At 37.6% G+C, this 16,051-nt stretch overlaps 1 protein-coding gene across 6 annotated transcripts in view; it reads left to right on the top strand.

Moving 5' to 3' along the window:
• TRPM3 (transient receptor potential cation channel subfamily M member 3) overlaps positions 1 to 16,051 on the top strand; it is a gene marked incomplete at its 5' end in the record, with an annotated part of 816,760 nt that overhangs the window by 577,480 nt on the left and 223,229 nt on the right. For all 6 annotated transcript variants that reach the window (XM_082615532.1, XM_082615530.1, XM_082615528.1 and 3 more), the window contains 2 exons: positions 1,453 to 1,666; positions 4,779 to 4,903. In XM_082615532.1, the coding sequence (XP_082471658.1) occupies positions 1,453 to 1,666; positions 4,779 to 4,903 (339 nt within the window). The remainder of the gene's footprint in view (positions 1 to 1,452; positions 1,667 to 4,778; positions 4,904 to 16,051) is intronic.

The following is a 16,051-nucleotide window of genomic DNA, read 5'->3' as shown; positions in this document are numbered from 1 at the left end:
AGTGTGAATGTGGACCAGAACCTGTATGAGGACCCACTTTTGTTTATAAATAACCAGAGGAGAATTTTTTTTTCCCATCTGCTGAGAATCAAGGTTGAGGCCGGCAAGTTTCCTTGCTCTATTCTTCTGACCATCAGCCTTATTTATTTTTCTTCCTTACACTTGAGAGTGGAGCCCTTTGAAGTATCCCAGCTTTATGTGGGGTCTCTCCTTAGGCACCCCCATACTGCATTAACCTACCAAAGCAGATGCTCATGGTCTTCCAGGATTCAGGAGAAAGCCTCAAGGCCAAAGCTTGCTTTGGTATTTCCTTACCTCCTGAGATTCCAGCTTCCACTTTGTTTAGGTATCTGAATATTCTCTCTTTTCATGCCAGCTCAGCAATACATTTCAAAAGGCTTTCAAGGGCTTCCCTGGTGGCGCAGTGGTTGAGAGTCCGCCTGCCGATGCAGGGGATGCGGGTTCGTGCCCCGGTCTGGGAGGATCCCGCATGCCGCGGAGCGGCTGGGCCCGTGGGCCATGGCCGCTGGGCCTGCGCGTCCGGAGCCTGTGCTCCGCAATGGGAGAGGCCACAGCAGAGAGGCCCGCGTACCGCAAAAAAAAAAAAAAAAAAAAAAAAGGCTTTCAAGTGCATTTGCCCAGTATTCCAGTTGTTTCCAGCTAGAAATGAAATGTTTATATAATTAAAGACCTAAATGAGTATGTGTGTATATATATATATATATATATATATAGTTATAGTTATGTAGATGTTTATCATTATATGTATTTATAGCATTTTATTTATATATACTTATCATAACTTTATTTCCAGTTGCATCTGGTAATACCTTGAGATCTGCTATGCACTTCAATTTTTTTCAACTATTCTACAAAAATAATTGGAATGACTTCTGTCACTTTTCTTTGAAAGATAAAGAAAACATTTGGTATGCAGTTATTTTTAGATTTAAATAAATATAATCAGCTGTTACCATATTTTAAAATTCTTGTTACATTATGTAGAACTGTAGAATTTTTCAAAACCTCGCAAAATAATAGGGTCACAGAAACAGTCATATCTAGGTCCAGTTGGTATAGAGGGATTATTTATATTGAAAATGTTAGCAACATTTGAACTGTTGCACAAATTTTAAGGTTGGTAAAATATAAATACGATTTCCTTTGAGCAAAGAACCCATCCCAGGGAAAGTTGTGTTTACACTGCGTTTTAGAAGTTAAATAATTTAAAAATTTGTAGTCATTCAGAATTTCAAGAAAACCTTTTAAAATGATGAATCCCTTTGTCTAGAAGGCTCTTTTGGTAAAGCAATTGATTTGCCCCTTTTAAAAAATCTAGTTTTTATAAGACGTTTTCTTCAAGTAACTATACATATCATTGCAATCAGTAAAGATAAGCAGCCACAGTCAGCCCTGCCCTGTCTCCCTAATCAATGGTCGTCCTTCTTCTAGTACGTACGAGTATCTTTCGATACAAAACCTGATCTCCTCCTACACCTGATGACCAAGGAATGGCAGTTGGAGCTTCCCAAGCTTCTCATCTCAGTTCATGGGGGCCTACAGAACTTTGAACTCCAGCCAAAACTCAAGCAAGTCTTTGGGAAAGGTCTCATCAAAGCAGCCATGACAACTGGAGCATGGATATTCACTGGAGGTGTTAACACAGGTAATTGGAAGTGGGACAGAGAAGGACAACATAAGGCCACGAGAATATTGTGACTAAGATCATTTTCTCCTGAGGTTAAATATATTTACGTTCCCCCACCTCATCCCCTACACCTGTGTGTCCACACCTGCTGGTTATTGCTCCTTTCACTGAGTCTCTCTCCTTCCTCTACCTAAATGATAACTGTACTGTCATTTCTCAACCAAGAAGAATTATTTACACTTAAGAAACAGATTGGGATATTTAATACTTGATTCTACAGAATTTATAAACACGACTAGTGGAATTTCACAGGATATTTTCAATACCTCAATTTGCCAAATAGGCATCCAGTAATTTTTTAAGGAATAACTTTTGCTCTAAATTGGAGACTCTGTTCTTTAAGTGATTTTAAGTTTGATGCAAGTAGCTTTAGAGTTTGCAGAACGCCCTTTCCATCTGGGGTGACAGCAAAGTCTGGAGTAACATGTGTTTATTATTTAAAGTATTTCATTGAAACAACTCTGCACCGACAGAAGACACACCCCACTCTGAACTCCAAGCAGTTTTTTCTACCTGCCAAATGAGTTTCTATATTGTGATCCAGGCAAGCTGCCAAATCAATTCTTACAAACCCACTTAGAGTTAAGTGCTTATCTGCAGAACATTATGAATGTGCAGCAGATAATGGAATGGATGCTGTAAATGTCTTGATGTATTTCCCCAGCCTGAGTCAGAAGTGCCGACTGGAAGAGACAGGTAATGCTGCAGTAAATTAATTCAGACTTGTTTCAAGACTCAGAGTCTGCACATGTGGACACATTTGAATTAGTGGGACATGCTGAACATAACCCTGGACCAACTAGTTTTAAATAAAATGTTATCTCAATGTTGTTTATTCATTTTTTTATAGTTTAGATGATGTTTGAGTGAGACCTGCACTCAGAATTCTCCTCCATACCTAGAAGTTGTCAACATTCAGCTCACAACAATATAGGTTCATTTACACAGCGAAATCTGCATATTGCCCTGCCCATCGTTGTCATGTGAAACCCTGACTCTCTGTATAGTGACATGATCTTAGAATGACCTGCTCAGCCGGCTCTTTACTGTTTACTTTGTGGTGATCAAATATCTACAGAGCAGTTTTCTTTCGTGGCTGTTCAGGCTTTAAGCTCCAACTTTCACTCACAGTTTAACAGGCATCATTTGCCTATAATTATTCAGTCTTTTGCTTTCCTGGCATAACCTGCATCTCCTGTGGAGATCAACTCAAAGGTTTCTAAAAGAAATGCTTACCCATCTTCTGTTTGGGGGAACTTGGAACATTGTTTATTGTTTTTCTTTTGTGAAATGCATCCAATATCAAAAGATGAATTAACAGCGTAAATGTTGTAAACCAAAGAATTCATCTCTGCCTCTCTCCAGGCATAGTGCTCAATCCAACATTCAAAGTGTGTTCGATTGAACGCTCAGCTTGGGTAAAAGGTGAAGGCGGAATTGTGGCAGATGGAGGGAGGGGCTACCATGAAGCTAACCTTCTTGTCCAGGACTGGACCCCAAATGAGTTTTGCATATAAATAGGAAAAAACTTAACACTAATATTCACACCTTTACTCTTGTATTTGGCTTTCTTTATCAGTACTTTCTCTTAGAAGATCCATAGATGAGATAGTAAGTGAAATTGATATTCTTCCCAACACTCCCAGCACAGCTCAGCATGGACTAGTGGCTATTTACGCTACTCTGTTGTTTGATTTTTTTTTTAAAGGAGGCTCTTTCTGTTTGATCTTATGAATATATCAGAATTGAGTTGTTCACACATGTCTGTTGTCTCCTGTGATTAAATTGCCTGGTGTGTTTTGTGTGCTTGTTAGTTCAGTGGTGCCCAGTTCCTGAGCCCTCGCTCTGTGCCGGCACCTGAAGAGAGTAAGACACTGATCTCCAACCTTCCCCTCAATGAGTTTACTCTGAGCAGAGACATCCTCGCATGTGATTATGAACCAAAGAAGAATATGTTCAGTGACATATTGAACTATTCAAAATATACAAACTGCAACCCTGTTCAAATGGAGAAAAAATCAAATCCAACTAAGCTTTCATATAGGAGATGGAACTAGGTGTGAGTTTTTCCTTGAAGAATGGGTGGAATTTTCCTTAAAGTATAAATGGAAGCATCTTTTCTTAGAGAATGTATTTTATATCTTCTATAAAAATGATCACTTGAGAGAGAAGTTAAAAGATTAGAAATTATATCTTATTTAAATGGTTTATTAAAAGATAAAAGGTAGTTCCCTACAATCTTGTAAACTGAATTTTCTCACTCTTAACTATGGTAAGGAAAGGCATGGTGATGGGAAGGCCATTATGACAGAAGAGGAAAATAATTAGAATGATGTCTAAAAAGGTGTATTTATGTATTTTTAACATAAATTTTCCATAGAATATGTCAACATTTTCTTTACAAGCAGGGTCTCCACATTATGTGCCCATAAATAAGAAGGTGAAATCAAGATTAACAAAATCTGAGCTAAGTAATTACTCTATTTGCTGACCCTAACTCATACACAGACTGTGGTATAGATTTAATATAATATTATTTATGATGCTTTTTATAGGATATTGTCATGGTATTAGTACTTAGTCATACTAATACATCATTATACTTATAATACAAGAAAAGATTCTCTAAGTTTAAAGTATCGTATTTATTCTTTTTTTTTTAATGAAGTTTTATTATTATTTTGGCCACACGGCTTGTGGGATCTTAGTTCCCTGACCAGGGATGGAACCCATGGCCCTTGCAGTGGAAGTGCAGAGTCCTAACCACTGGACCACCAGGGAAGTCCCTGTGTGTATTCTTTTTATAGATATTGTATACGTGTTTTTTTTCATATGAGATAGAATAAGAAATGTATTACTAGAGTTCATATACAAGTCCAACAAATGTATCTGGCATTAGAGCTGCAAGTTTATGTTCTCTCCTGAACACATGTAGTTCGTGTAGAAATGTGTCAAAACTTTATATTCAGTGCATTTAACCTTAGGAAAAACAGTTACCACAATTTCCTTTAGATCAATGGAAAGTAATTACTTTAAAAGGCAAGAGTAATACTTCTCTTTTTCCTCCTAGGTGTTATTCGTCATGTTGGAGATGCCTTGAAGGACCATGCATCTAAGTCTCGAGGGAAGATATGTACCATAGGTATCACCCCTTGGGGAATTGTGGAAAACCAGGAGGACCTGATTGGAAGAGATGTAAGTCCTGGGAGCTCCCTGTATGTGACTTCTCATAGAGGTGATATCAAAAGAGTGAAATAAAATTAGAATTCAAACTATGCATACTGGATTACTCTGTTAGTCCCCACCTCCTGAAATGAAGCTGATGTTAGGAATAGTTATGGGAGACCGTTTATTTTCCAGAATCTATCTATGTGAACTCCACGTCAGTTCTTAGGATTAGGAAAGGTCCTAAGACTTATCAACTACCCTCTTGGTTTGAATCAAGCAATGGTCTTTTATCACCCATCAAATTTTGCAAGTGCTCTTGGCACAGTTATGTTAAGATTAATTAACAACATGAATTCATTGACTGATACATAAAATGAGGACTTTCCTCACCCCAGGTCTCCAGCTTCTTTATTTGAGTACCCTTCACCTAGGACAGGAGGCTACAGAGGGAGATTCTTTCCATTCAAACTTGTGGCTTCCCTGTTTGGTCTTTCTTTTGCTAAATGCTTGGGTGAGGAGTGGGCACAGTTGGGATCTTTATTTCCTGCTCTGGAACTACTCAGAAGCCCTTGACCAAGCTCAGCAGATTGTTAACCTCTCTTTCCTGTTCTGATGTCCGGGGCCACACACTGACCAATCAATCAACAGTTTTGCCAGAGAGAATTTGGTCCTATTTTTTCTTAGTCACTGTCTTATTTCCAGGGTCTCTTTTTCATTTGTTTAAAACCTCAAACAGGTCATTCCCCACCTCCCTTCTAGGGTTTTTCTCTCCTACTAACAACCAGACTTTTTCCCCTATGTAATACTTTCCAAAATTCCACTGGTATGAGTTAAACTATGTACACAGATTGCCATGCATTATTTATTTCTTTTGTCCCCAATAATTTTAGCAATTAATTATTTATCAATGCTTCTCTATATCAGATCAATACAATCCTCCATTCCCAATCACGGCCTGCCATAGAGTAATAAATGTGCTTCTCAGTTCTCTTTAAGTAGCATGAAGTCTGTCTGAGTCAAAAAAAAAAAAAAAAAATTTTTTTTTTTTTTTAATCAAAGAGGTTGAGAAGTAACTGGTCCTAAACTGCTTCTTATATTGTGTTGCAGTATAATGAAACCATCTTATTTCAGTGCAACACAGTATGTGCAATTTTTTTAAATGCAATGCAAAATACTTTGAATTTAAAAATCAAAGATCAGGAAATAGAAGCAGTAAATAAACACTGTTTGAATCCTTCAGAACTTTATTTAAGTGATAAATAACTTTATTTTAAGTGATAAGAGATGTCCATATCTATGCTACCAAATTACATGTAGAAACACGAATTTATCCAGAATATGTAGAATAAGGAATGAGATAGTTTTATCAATGTAATATTCTCTTAACTAAAATGTACTTGCTGTTTTGTATCATAAAAAAATTGAATATCTCAAGCAGCAATTCCCAAAGTGTTATGTTGGCAGAACTGCCTGGAAAAGTAATACTGATTTTTTCAAAGTATCTGGGACTAGTCTTTGATGGAACATATTTGGGTTAATATTTGCCTTAGATTGCAAGTTGGCTTTTAAGTATATATCAGTTGCGAACTAGAACAAATACAGTTCTTAAAGGATTAGAATATGCTAAAATGCCCCCTCGTACCAAGAGCATCTAATAGTTCATTTTATTAACAAATGAATTAACTATTTAAAATGTCATGGTGATTCAGAAGTCATTTTTAAATGTTCATAGTTTCAGCATCTCTCTTGTAAACCTGAGTTGTTATTATTCAATTTGGGGGGGGGACCGTTTTGGAACTTTCTCATGCAGATGAACTGTGAGTAAATGAAGGCTGATTATTTCTTTATTCAAGATAGAGTAACCATATAATTACCTCAGTTGCCTAATCATTTGCAGAGAATGCTGGCCTACTGCCTTTCTGGGTCATTTTGTTTGTCTTCTAATTCTGTATGATTGTGGAAAGACAATACTTATATTGTATTTACTTGCCTTGCTGGGTTGGGTGAATCACCCCTAATTCACTTTTCCTCCAATTCTAGCTTTTTTTCTCTTATTTCACCTCCTCATGTGCTCCTCTTTTTCACTCTTCTTTTCTTTCTCCCTGTATTTCTTACCTGTTCTATGCCAATAGGAACTTACATATGCCTATGCCAATGGGACTTACTTACATTGTCTGACTTCCCAATGAAAAACTAGTCTTGATCCCAGTTCAGGGGGCAGAAAAAGCCACTTATAAGTTCAATAAAATGTGCACATTCATTGTCCCTGCTCACAGGGGTCTAATAAAGGCAAGCCATGGCTCACAAAGATCCAAGTGAACTTGCGGAGAGACCGAGAAAAGGAAGTAAAATTGGCAGGTTGTAGAGAGCACAGGAAAAACAATCGTATTTTCATTTTTTAGTAAATCTTTGACCAAGATCTATTGAATTTCAACCACTCTGGCATGTTTTTCCCCCAAAATTGGGAAACCAGAATACACATAGGACTTCCAGGCTCTTATATAATAAGAGTTTGTTTTTCAAGTTGTAAATTATTTGGAGCAAAAGTGCTGTTTTCTGTGAGGTTTTTTTAATTTAATTTAATTTTTTTTAATCTGTGCACTGACCTATTTAGGTGATTCACTTTCCAATCGTGATTTTCTCTTTCCTATAGATTCTTTCCTCTTTTCTATTTATTTATTTATTTATTTATTTTGCTGCACCGCGCGGCTTGTGGGATCTTAGTTCTCTGTCCAGGGATTGAACCCAGGCCCTCGGGAGTGAAAGCGAAGAGTCCTAACCACTGGACTGCCAGGGAATTCCCAAAAGTGCTGTTTTTGGTATACAGGATTTATGACATAGTTTGAGGGACATTTAAATATGAGTTTATTATTCTAATGTATAATTTAAATGATAATTTGAAAGGAATATGATGTTAGGCTGTCATAAAAAGAAGTATTTGAATGAAATATGTAGTCGCTGGTGAAAATCTCCCTCAAATTCATTAAAACAGAAGTGTTGTCTGGTAAGCTTCTTAAGTAGTTACAATAATTTTCATAGTTAGCTTGATTTAATGCCTTCTATCCTTTTTCTTCCATTTTATATAAACAAACACACATGTAATAAACATCAAAAAGGAAACCTTATAGGATCAGACATCAGGTAGCAGAGAAAAACAACCAACATATTATTAAAAATCCTGACCACTTCAGAATTCTATCAAAATGCAATCATTTGAAAAAATAGGATTGTTGCATTTTTGGTCAAGTCTATGTCTATGTTCCAGAATAAGATTGAAGTGGCACAAAATAAATGTCAAGGGAAATCTAGGAAATTTACTTGAAATAAATAAAAAAATAAGGATAAAAGAAAGGCCCTATATCTTATTCCAGATATTTTATTACAGTAGATTTATATCCAAACCAATAGAAAATATAGATCATTTTATTTCTGTGGTGCTGGCTCTCAGATGAGCACTTTTAGAAGCTGAAAATTCAAGTACTACTAGAGTTATTTTATTGATAGAAGTCGTAGACATCACAGTTGCTATTCATCTTAGAATTTGAATATACCTTTGGAATGGCACCATAAAGGCAAATACTAGCCCTAAAAATAAAGAAGAAAGATTAATTTGCCCTAGGGTGTGCTTCTAGATATTCTGAAAAATGTACTTCCCTTCAAGTCCGATCTCTTAACTAGACTTTAAAGATATAAGGCATGTATCTTTGGATTCTGAGTTCAACTTAGAGCTACACACATAGTAGGTACTCAATAAATATTGAGGAGATGGATTGGCCATGATGAAATTCAGGCTTCAGGGAAAATAAACATGGAAAAAATATAATAATAAATTTTATCTGGTTCACAACTTTACCACAACTTAATCTCTACTCATATTACAGAGCTTGATCATACTATAGTAACTATAGTCAAGGGATTTTTTAACCAAGTATCTGAATATAAAACTATTTTCTTATGTAGCAGCTCAAGTTGGGAGGTGGATGGTGAAGCCTCTACACGTTGGGGATGGAGACAAAGAAATGTGGAATGTGAAGAGGCTCTTCTGTAACCCCTTTGAAAGATGCATGATCCTCCCAACTGAGTGATAGAACTAGCCTTGATCCTTTAAATTTAAATACCTTCAACTCTGTTTAACCAAATCTTTCAATTAATAGATAAAAACAACAGACTTTGGTGAAGAATAATGCTATGAATACTGAGATAGTAACAATCTTTTGCCCTGCCATTAGACCTGAAAACGAATATTGTTCAGCTCTTAAGGTTAACTCCACCTCTGTGATGTCTCCATATTATTATATTATGGTGATTCAGAAATCATTTTTAAATGTTCATAGTTTCAGCATCTCTCTTGTAAACCTGAGTTGTTATTATTCAATTTTGTGGGGGGGGGACCGTTTTGGAACTTTCTCATGCAGATGAACTGTGAGTAAATGAAGGCTGATTATTTCTTTATTCAAGATAGAGTAACCATATAATTACCTCAGTTGCCTCTTCCTCTATGGCAACCCATAATCCTATACTTCCATCAAACTAAGCTCAAGGCTCCCTTCCACCAAGACGGCTTCCCTGACTTCACCCACAATATCATTTTCCTGATTGTAGTTCTCTCACAACTGTCTTTTTCCTCAACTTAATTAAAAACTCCTCAAAAATAGGGATTAAATTGTTTTCTTCGTTTGATGGTAACCACTAACATAATACTTTGCATGAACATAAGGCCTTGACATGTCACTTAAACTCTATAAGATTTGATTTCTTCATCTCTAAGTTAACTATAAAACATTTGCTCTATTTTATAGAACTTCAATGAGCATAATCATAATAGTAATTGTAATTTATTGAGCTCTTATTTGAGGAAGCTCTCTGTGATTGTATATATTAGCCTGCTGAGATATGTTTTATTTCATAAAAAAAAAAAAAAAAAAAAAAAAAACTAAGCCAAGGTCCACTGTCTCCAAAGCCCATACTCTTAACTAGTATTGGGTTGACCAAAAAGTTCATTTGGGTTTTCCCATAAAATCTTATGGGAAAACCCAAACGAACTTTTTGGCCAACCCAATAGTATGCCAAGTGATATATAAGAAAATATTTAATGATATTATGTTTTTATTGTTAGTTGAGATACTGGCAGATATCTTATGCCTGTAAATTGAACTCAAAAGTAGACTCAGTGAGAGTGACCTGAGCCCTTTTCTTTGTCCCTAAATACTCTCGATCTGGAATGATGATTATGAAAGTGTCACCAGTTCAAAGTCAAGAAAGAAATTCCAATGAATTGTGATTTTTATATGACTCATTTCAGACTTAGATTCTTGCTTTAGAAAACAATCTGACCAGAATTGTTTCAAGTAACTGAACAGTTTCTGAAGCCTTTATGATTTGTCTTTTCCCAAATTTAGATGAACAAAACACATGCCAAATGAAAAATCTAGGCATGATCACAAGAAAAAGCACTTTTCATTTTAGCCTGGGGATGAAAACACAAGGTGGATTTCCAAAGCATCATCTTATGTGGTTATTAAATTATCTTGACGTTCAATATCTTCTGTCTTCCCTAAGCTATAGATATATTCTCAGAATTTTATAACCTTTAAGAGTTGTTACATTTAATTGGCAAGTGTTCTTTTGATGTCATTTTTATATTTTAAGCCAAGAAAAATCATTTAATAATGCAATTGATAATTCTAGTGTAGTTTTCAACTCAGTACATTTTTCATTTACTTCAAATGCAAGCCAAATGTGACTTCATACTGTAAGCTCAGAAAACGTCCCAGGAGTGTTCTTACGTGGAGTTTATTAGACTTCTATGACTAGGTTAGATAAGATATATTCAGAGGATGCGAGAGGAGAAGCTGAGACAAGGAGACCCACCCAAGTCTTTACAGTCATGAAGGAGCCAATGCTAGCTAAACCTGGACCACACTCAGGTTCAGGGCCACATTCAGTGGCATGGGTAATACAGTTTCAGTAAACACAGTGTTGAGTTTGGATTTGGACATGTTGATTTCAAAGTTCCTTTGAAATATCTATGTGAAAATGTCCAGCAGGACAGTGAGAAAGATCTGTTTACCAACTTAGATTCAGAAGGTGTCTGCATATAGATGATAATTAAAGCCACTGCAGTGGATGAATCACTACATACAACAGAGTATGTAGAGTGATGAAAAGGAGGGCCTGATGATATCCCGGATCCTGGTGATAGCCAATATTTAATGGTTGAGCAGAGGAAAAGCAGCCTGCGAAGGAGACCAGAGGAAGGACTAAGAGGGAGGAGCAAAACCAGAGCGTGTTTTAGAAGCCAAGGGAAGAGTGTGTTTTAGAAGGACTGAGTGAAGGGCAATGCCAAGTACGACTGAGGGTCTAAGGAAGGGAAGGACTTGGAAGTGTTCATCCAGTTGATCAAGACAGACATCATTGGTATCACTGGTTAGAGCTGTTTCAGAAGCATGATGGAGGATCAAGCCATATTTCAATGGGTTGAGGAGGAAAAAAAAGAAGTAGAGATGGCAAGTAGAAACTACCTTTTAGAGGTTTGTCTGGGATGAGGAGAAGGGACGTGAGTAGCCAAAGGGAGCCATAATTTGAGGGATTTTTTCTTCAAGATGGGAGAGACCTGAGTTTGTTTATATGTTTATGGTAGAAATGGAGTTAGGGATGGAGAGGAGATAATTAATGAAATAAGTCCTAGAGTGGCCCTGAGGTGATGGGGTCCAGAACCAAAGGGGAGATTAACCGTCTGTACCCTTATAACCGAAGGAGATGAGGAAAGAATATGTAGGCAGAGAGTTGATGGCAGGATTTTGAAATTTAGCTGGAGGTTTATCATTTATCACTGAAATAATAATAACAACAATGATAATATCAACACAATTGTAGAGTTTAATAAGTATCGGCATCCGTCCCAGCACTTTACACAGATAGTCATTTAATCCTCATAATGACACTCAGAAGTTGCTATTTTTAGTATCACTATCATCCTTCCCAGTTTACTGATGGTGAAACGAAACACAGTGAGATTAAGTAACTTGCCCAATGTTACATAACTAATAAATTATGTAGCTGGGATGTAAACCTAGGCCATCCAATTCCCCAGATCATATTCTTACCTATTATGCAATATTACTTCTCCATATAAGAGCAACTATCATTTTTTTGAGTTCATATGTGGATCATTTCATGAGTTTTATATCTCATTGAATCCTAAAAATGACCCAGTGAGGTAGTTATAATCATTATTAATCTCCACTTACAAATGGAGACACTGAGACCAGAAGGTAAATAACCTGCCTTGGGTCATCCGGCTGGCAAATGTGTAAACACAGGAGTCAGACCATCTGCCGAATGAGGAGAGATAGTGTCTGGGGTCAGGCGTATGAGGAACGTGGAGGATAGTAGTCATAGCCCCAGTTGTAGAACAGGAACCAGGACTGATCAGAGCCTAGGGATGGAATGCCAGGCAGCTTAGAGGACCAGAGTGGGGCAGGATGGAGGTCATGAAATTATGATGCATCAGTGAATCCAGAGTAGAGGGAAGAGAATACGTTTTGAAGTCTCAAAGAAGATGATAATAATGCACCATTATATTAGTTATCTATCACCATATAACAGATTACCCCCAAACTTAACGACTTTAAACGTTCATTATCTCACCGTTTCTGCGGATCAGGAATTTGTGAGTGGCTTAGCTGGGTAGTTCTGGCTTGGGGTCTCTCGTAAGGTCACAGTCAGGATGTCAGTTGGGGCTGCATCATCTGAAGGATTGAATGGGGTTACAGTACCCTCTTCCAAGATGACTCACTCACACGGCTATTGGGAGGAGTTTTCGCCATGTGGATCTCTACAGGAAGCTGCCTTATTAACATGGCAACTGGCTCCCCCCAGAGGAGGTGGTCCAAGAGAGAGCGAAGAGGAACCCTCTTATGACCTAGTTTTGGAAGCCACACACCATCACTTCTGTTTTATTCTACTTAGAAGTGTGTCACTGAATCCAGCCAGACTTCGGGAAGATTTTCAAAGAATTTCTGAACAAATTTTAAAATCACCCCACTGATACATGGTGATTTCTAAAGCAAGTAACCCCTTTCAGAACTCAAGGCCTTTTCCCACAACCAGTAGGCCCTGTATCTGAATGGTACACAGTCCAGCTCAGGACAGGGCAGAGGGAGGCGAGCCTATTGGAGCAGAAAGCCTGAAATGTGGACGGGGCAGCTCTGCAGCCCGTGAGGTGAAGAACACATTTTCAAAGTGCTTCAAAAAGATGCAGTTGTTTTCCTGTGGATTTTAGTGGGAGTTACGCGGCTAAAGTATCTGGGCATTCTTTAGAGATGGATCCCTGGGTTTGCTGGTTTCTTGTTTGGATTGCTGAGCTAAGAGTCAGCATCTGGGTTTCAATATGACCCTGCTTCATACCTAGACTTGCAGCTGAGCTGCCTGAATAGGAAACAACAAGCCAGTGTTCCCTCTAGCTCAGACCTTGCTATGATTTTGAGGATACACAGTGCCTTTCTTTTTTTTTATTTCATTCTCTCAGTCCCTTTGTTTCTTTACCTCAGACACAGGTTGTTTCCCACTTCTCTGCAGTACACCCTCATCCCTCCCAGAAACGCATGCCTGATCTGAAGAGTACCTTGCCACTCCTTTTGTGTGTCTCTCTCCAAAGCACAAACCCCATTTTGCTGCCTGCTGGTGCCTTTCCTGACCTCTGTCTACTATACAGTTCTGGAGAACTCATCTGGAAATAATCTGATCAGCTGTCAGCAGGACTTTAATGCCCGGCTGAGTCACTGACAAAAATATCCAGCAGCAAAACCAACCATAATATCCTTTATAAATTTAAAATCAGGCTGGGTCCTCTGTCTTTCCTCTAAATGTCTCCTGCCCTGTAAAGGAATTTAAGATCTACATGCGATTTATAGGAAACAGTGAGGTTAGTGGGGCAGATCCTGTCAAGACGCTTTACTTCTCTGAGCCTCTATAGTTTTGTCTTTAAAATAAGCATGAAATGGATTAATCCATGTAAAAGTGTCTATCACAGTGCCTGGCATACAATAAGTAGTCAAAGAATGCTAATTTTCTTCCTGCCTAAATCATGCTGCTATTAGGAGGGAAAGAATGACTCATTGGGCTACACATCCCCTACCCTGGTATTGCCTGGGGCAGGTTGACACACACCTCACCAGGTAATAACGTCTGGGATTGCAGAATGCCTGTGATTGATGACTCAGAAACTTGATTTAACTCAATTCAATTCTGTTCAGGAAAGAAGTCACAGATACCCAAACTGCCCTTGCATTTTGGAAAACACCACAAAATGGAAGAGACCCCAATATATGAGCGAACTACTTTTTTTGTGGCCAGCACACACAGAAGGTCATTGTTCTGTGCTAACTTGGAAAAGGCAAATGTATTTTTTAATACAGACTGTTCAGACTCAATTTTAGAGGTAGAAAGCCTTCAGAATTTATAGTCAAATCCTCTACCTTACAGATGAGAAAACCACCCTCCAAAAAGTTTCTTTCGATTAATATATTTTGAATATTTATTTGAGATATTACTTAGATGCAAGATTATATGTCTCCTCAAGCCAGTCCAATACTTATCACATACATTTCCTAGAGAAATTCTGAATGGGTGTGTGAACGAATGAATGAATAAATTTGAAGACTTGCCCAAGTTCACAGAAGTAATTAGGGGAACTAGAACTTGAAGTCCCATCTCCTGACTTCCTACTAAGTACTCCTGGGTGAGACCAGAACGTGCATGAAAATAGCTAGGAAAACTCCAGCAGGTGTCCTAGATCAGCTCCCAAATGATTGATTTCAGCCCATCCAAGTAAAATAAATGCAGCACGCTGCACCAACACACGAACGATGTTCAGTTTCTCCACAGTGTCTCTAGATCGGTTCTCTCCTGGCAATGATAATGGCCCTACAAATATCTTATATAAAGGCCCTCCACCTCATTAACTTCTTGAACAGCTTCTATTACATTCCCTCTTTGTTGCAAAGTCAAGGTACACAGAGGCCTTAGAACCAGAGCTTTACCAATCAGCCAATACAAAGTGTGTACAATAGATTAATGAGTGAAATACTAAGTATCTAATATCCATTTCTAAGCAGATTTCCCTTCTAGGTGTAGATACCAATGTAGTTACCAATCATGAAAGATCACTTGATATGTAGGCCTGTCAGACACAATTCAGTCTTTCTCGACCCAGATTCCTCATTTGAGCTACAAAACACAGAAAATTATTTGAATGACTCTCTTCTCAATTCTCTCAAGGATGGTACATAACGTGGACCATCCTATATTCTTAGGAGAGAACGTGATCCATTACATACAATGAATACTGCAGAGCATTAGGGCTTGATTCTCCCAGGAAACACTGGCTGAGAAACGTGCTAGAGTAATCTGTATACCTACAGGTCACAATTGTTCTTGCTAGGCACACATGCGCATGCACACACACACACACACACACATACACACGTTTCCAAGAAAGTCCTTTTTATGTTATGCTCTTAACAATAAAAGTTTTGCATTACCTCTAAAATTTTGTCAGAAGGAAAAATTCATTTGTATTCATGTGATACAAAGGCATTATTTTTTTCTATTTGAAACACTTAACAGGAAGATGAGCAAATCTTTTGTAGATATGCAAATTGTAACTTGAACAAAAATAGACTGCTGGTATGTTTGTTATGAAGAATATTAAGTGTATTTTGTAGACAAGTTAGACCAAAATGCATTCCTCTGAAGTATTTGGGAAGTTATTTCCAACTTTGCAGTTAATCAACAAATATTTCCACAATATCACCGTCTTAAATGACCTAGGAGGACATGCAAAAAAACCCACTTTGCATATTTTGGCAACTGATAAATTTGTTTTCTTTACTCATATTGATTGATTTAAATCTCTGTGTAAAACAAAAGTGACAGATTTGTCTCCCATCGTTTCATTTTGGTCACTAGTTTGCAACTGAAAAATCAGCTTATAGTTGTTAAGATAAAGCAGGACTTGAGAAGAAATTCACATTTGTAGATTGCCTACTAGGAGCCAGGCATGGTGCCAGGTACTTTGCACATATAATCTCATCTAACCCCCATGATGTAAGTGGTTTTATCATTTCTCTTTTACAAATTAAAAATATGAGACTCAGATTCACACAGCCATTG

This window comes from Mesoplodon mirus (assembly GCF_964341445.2).
Source record: "Mesoplodon mirus genome assembly, chromosome: 1".
NCBI lineage: Eukaryota > Metazoa > Chordata > Mammalia > Artiodactyla > Ziphiidae > Mesoplodon > Mesoplodon mirus.
Note: the sequence above shows the minus strand (reverse complement) of the source record. Positions and strands in the feature narration are given on the sequence as shown.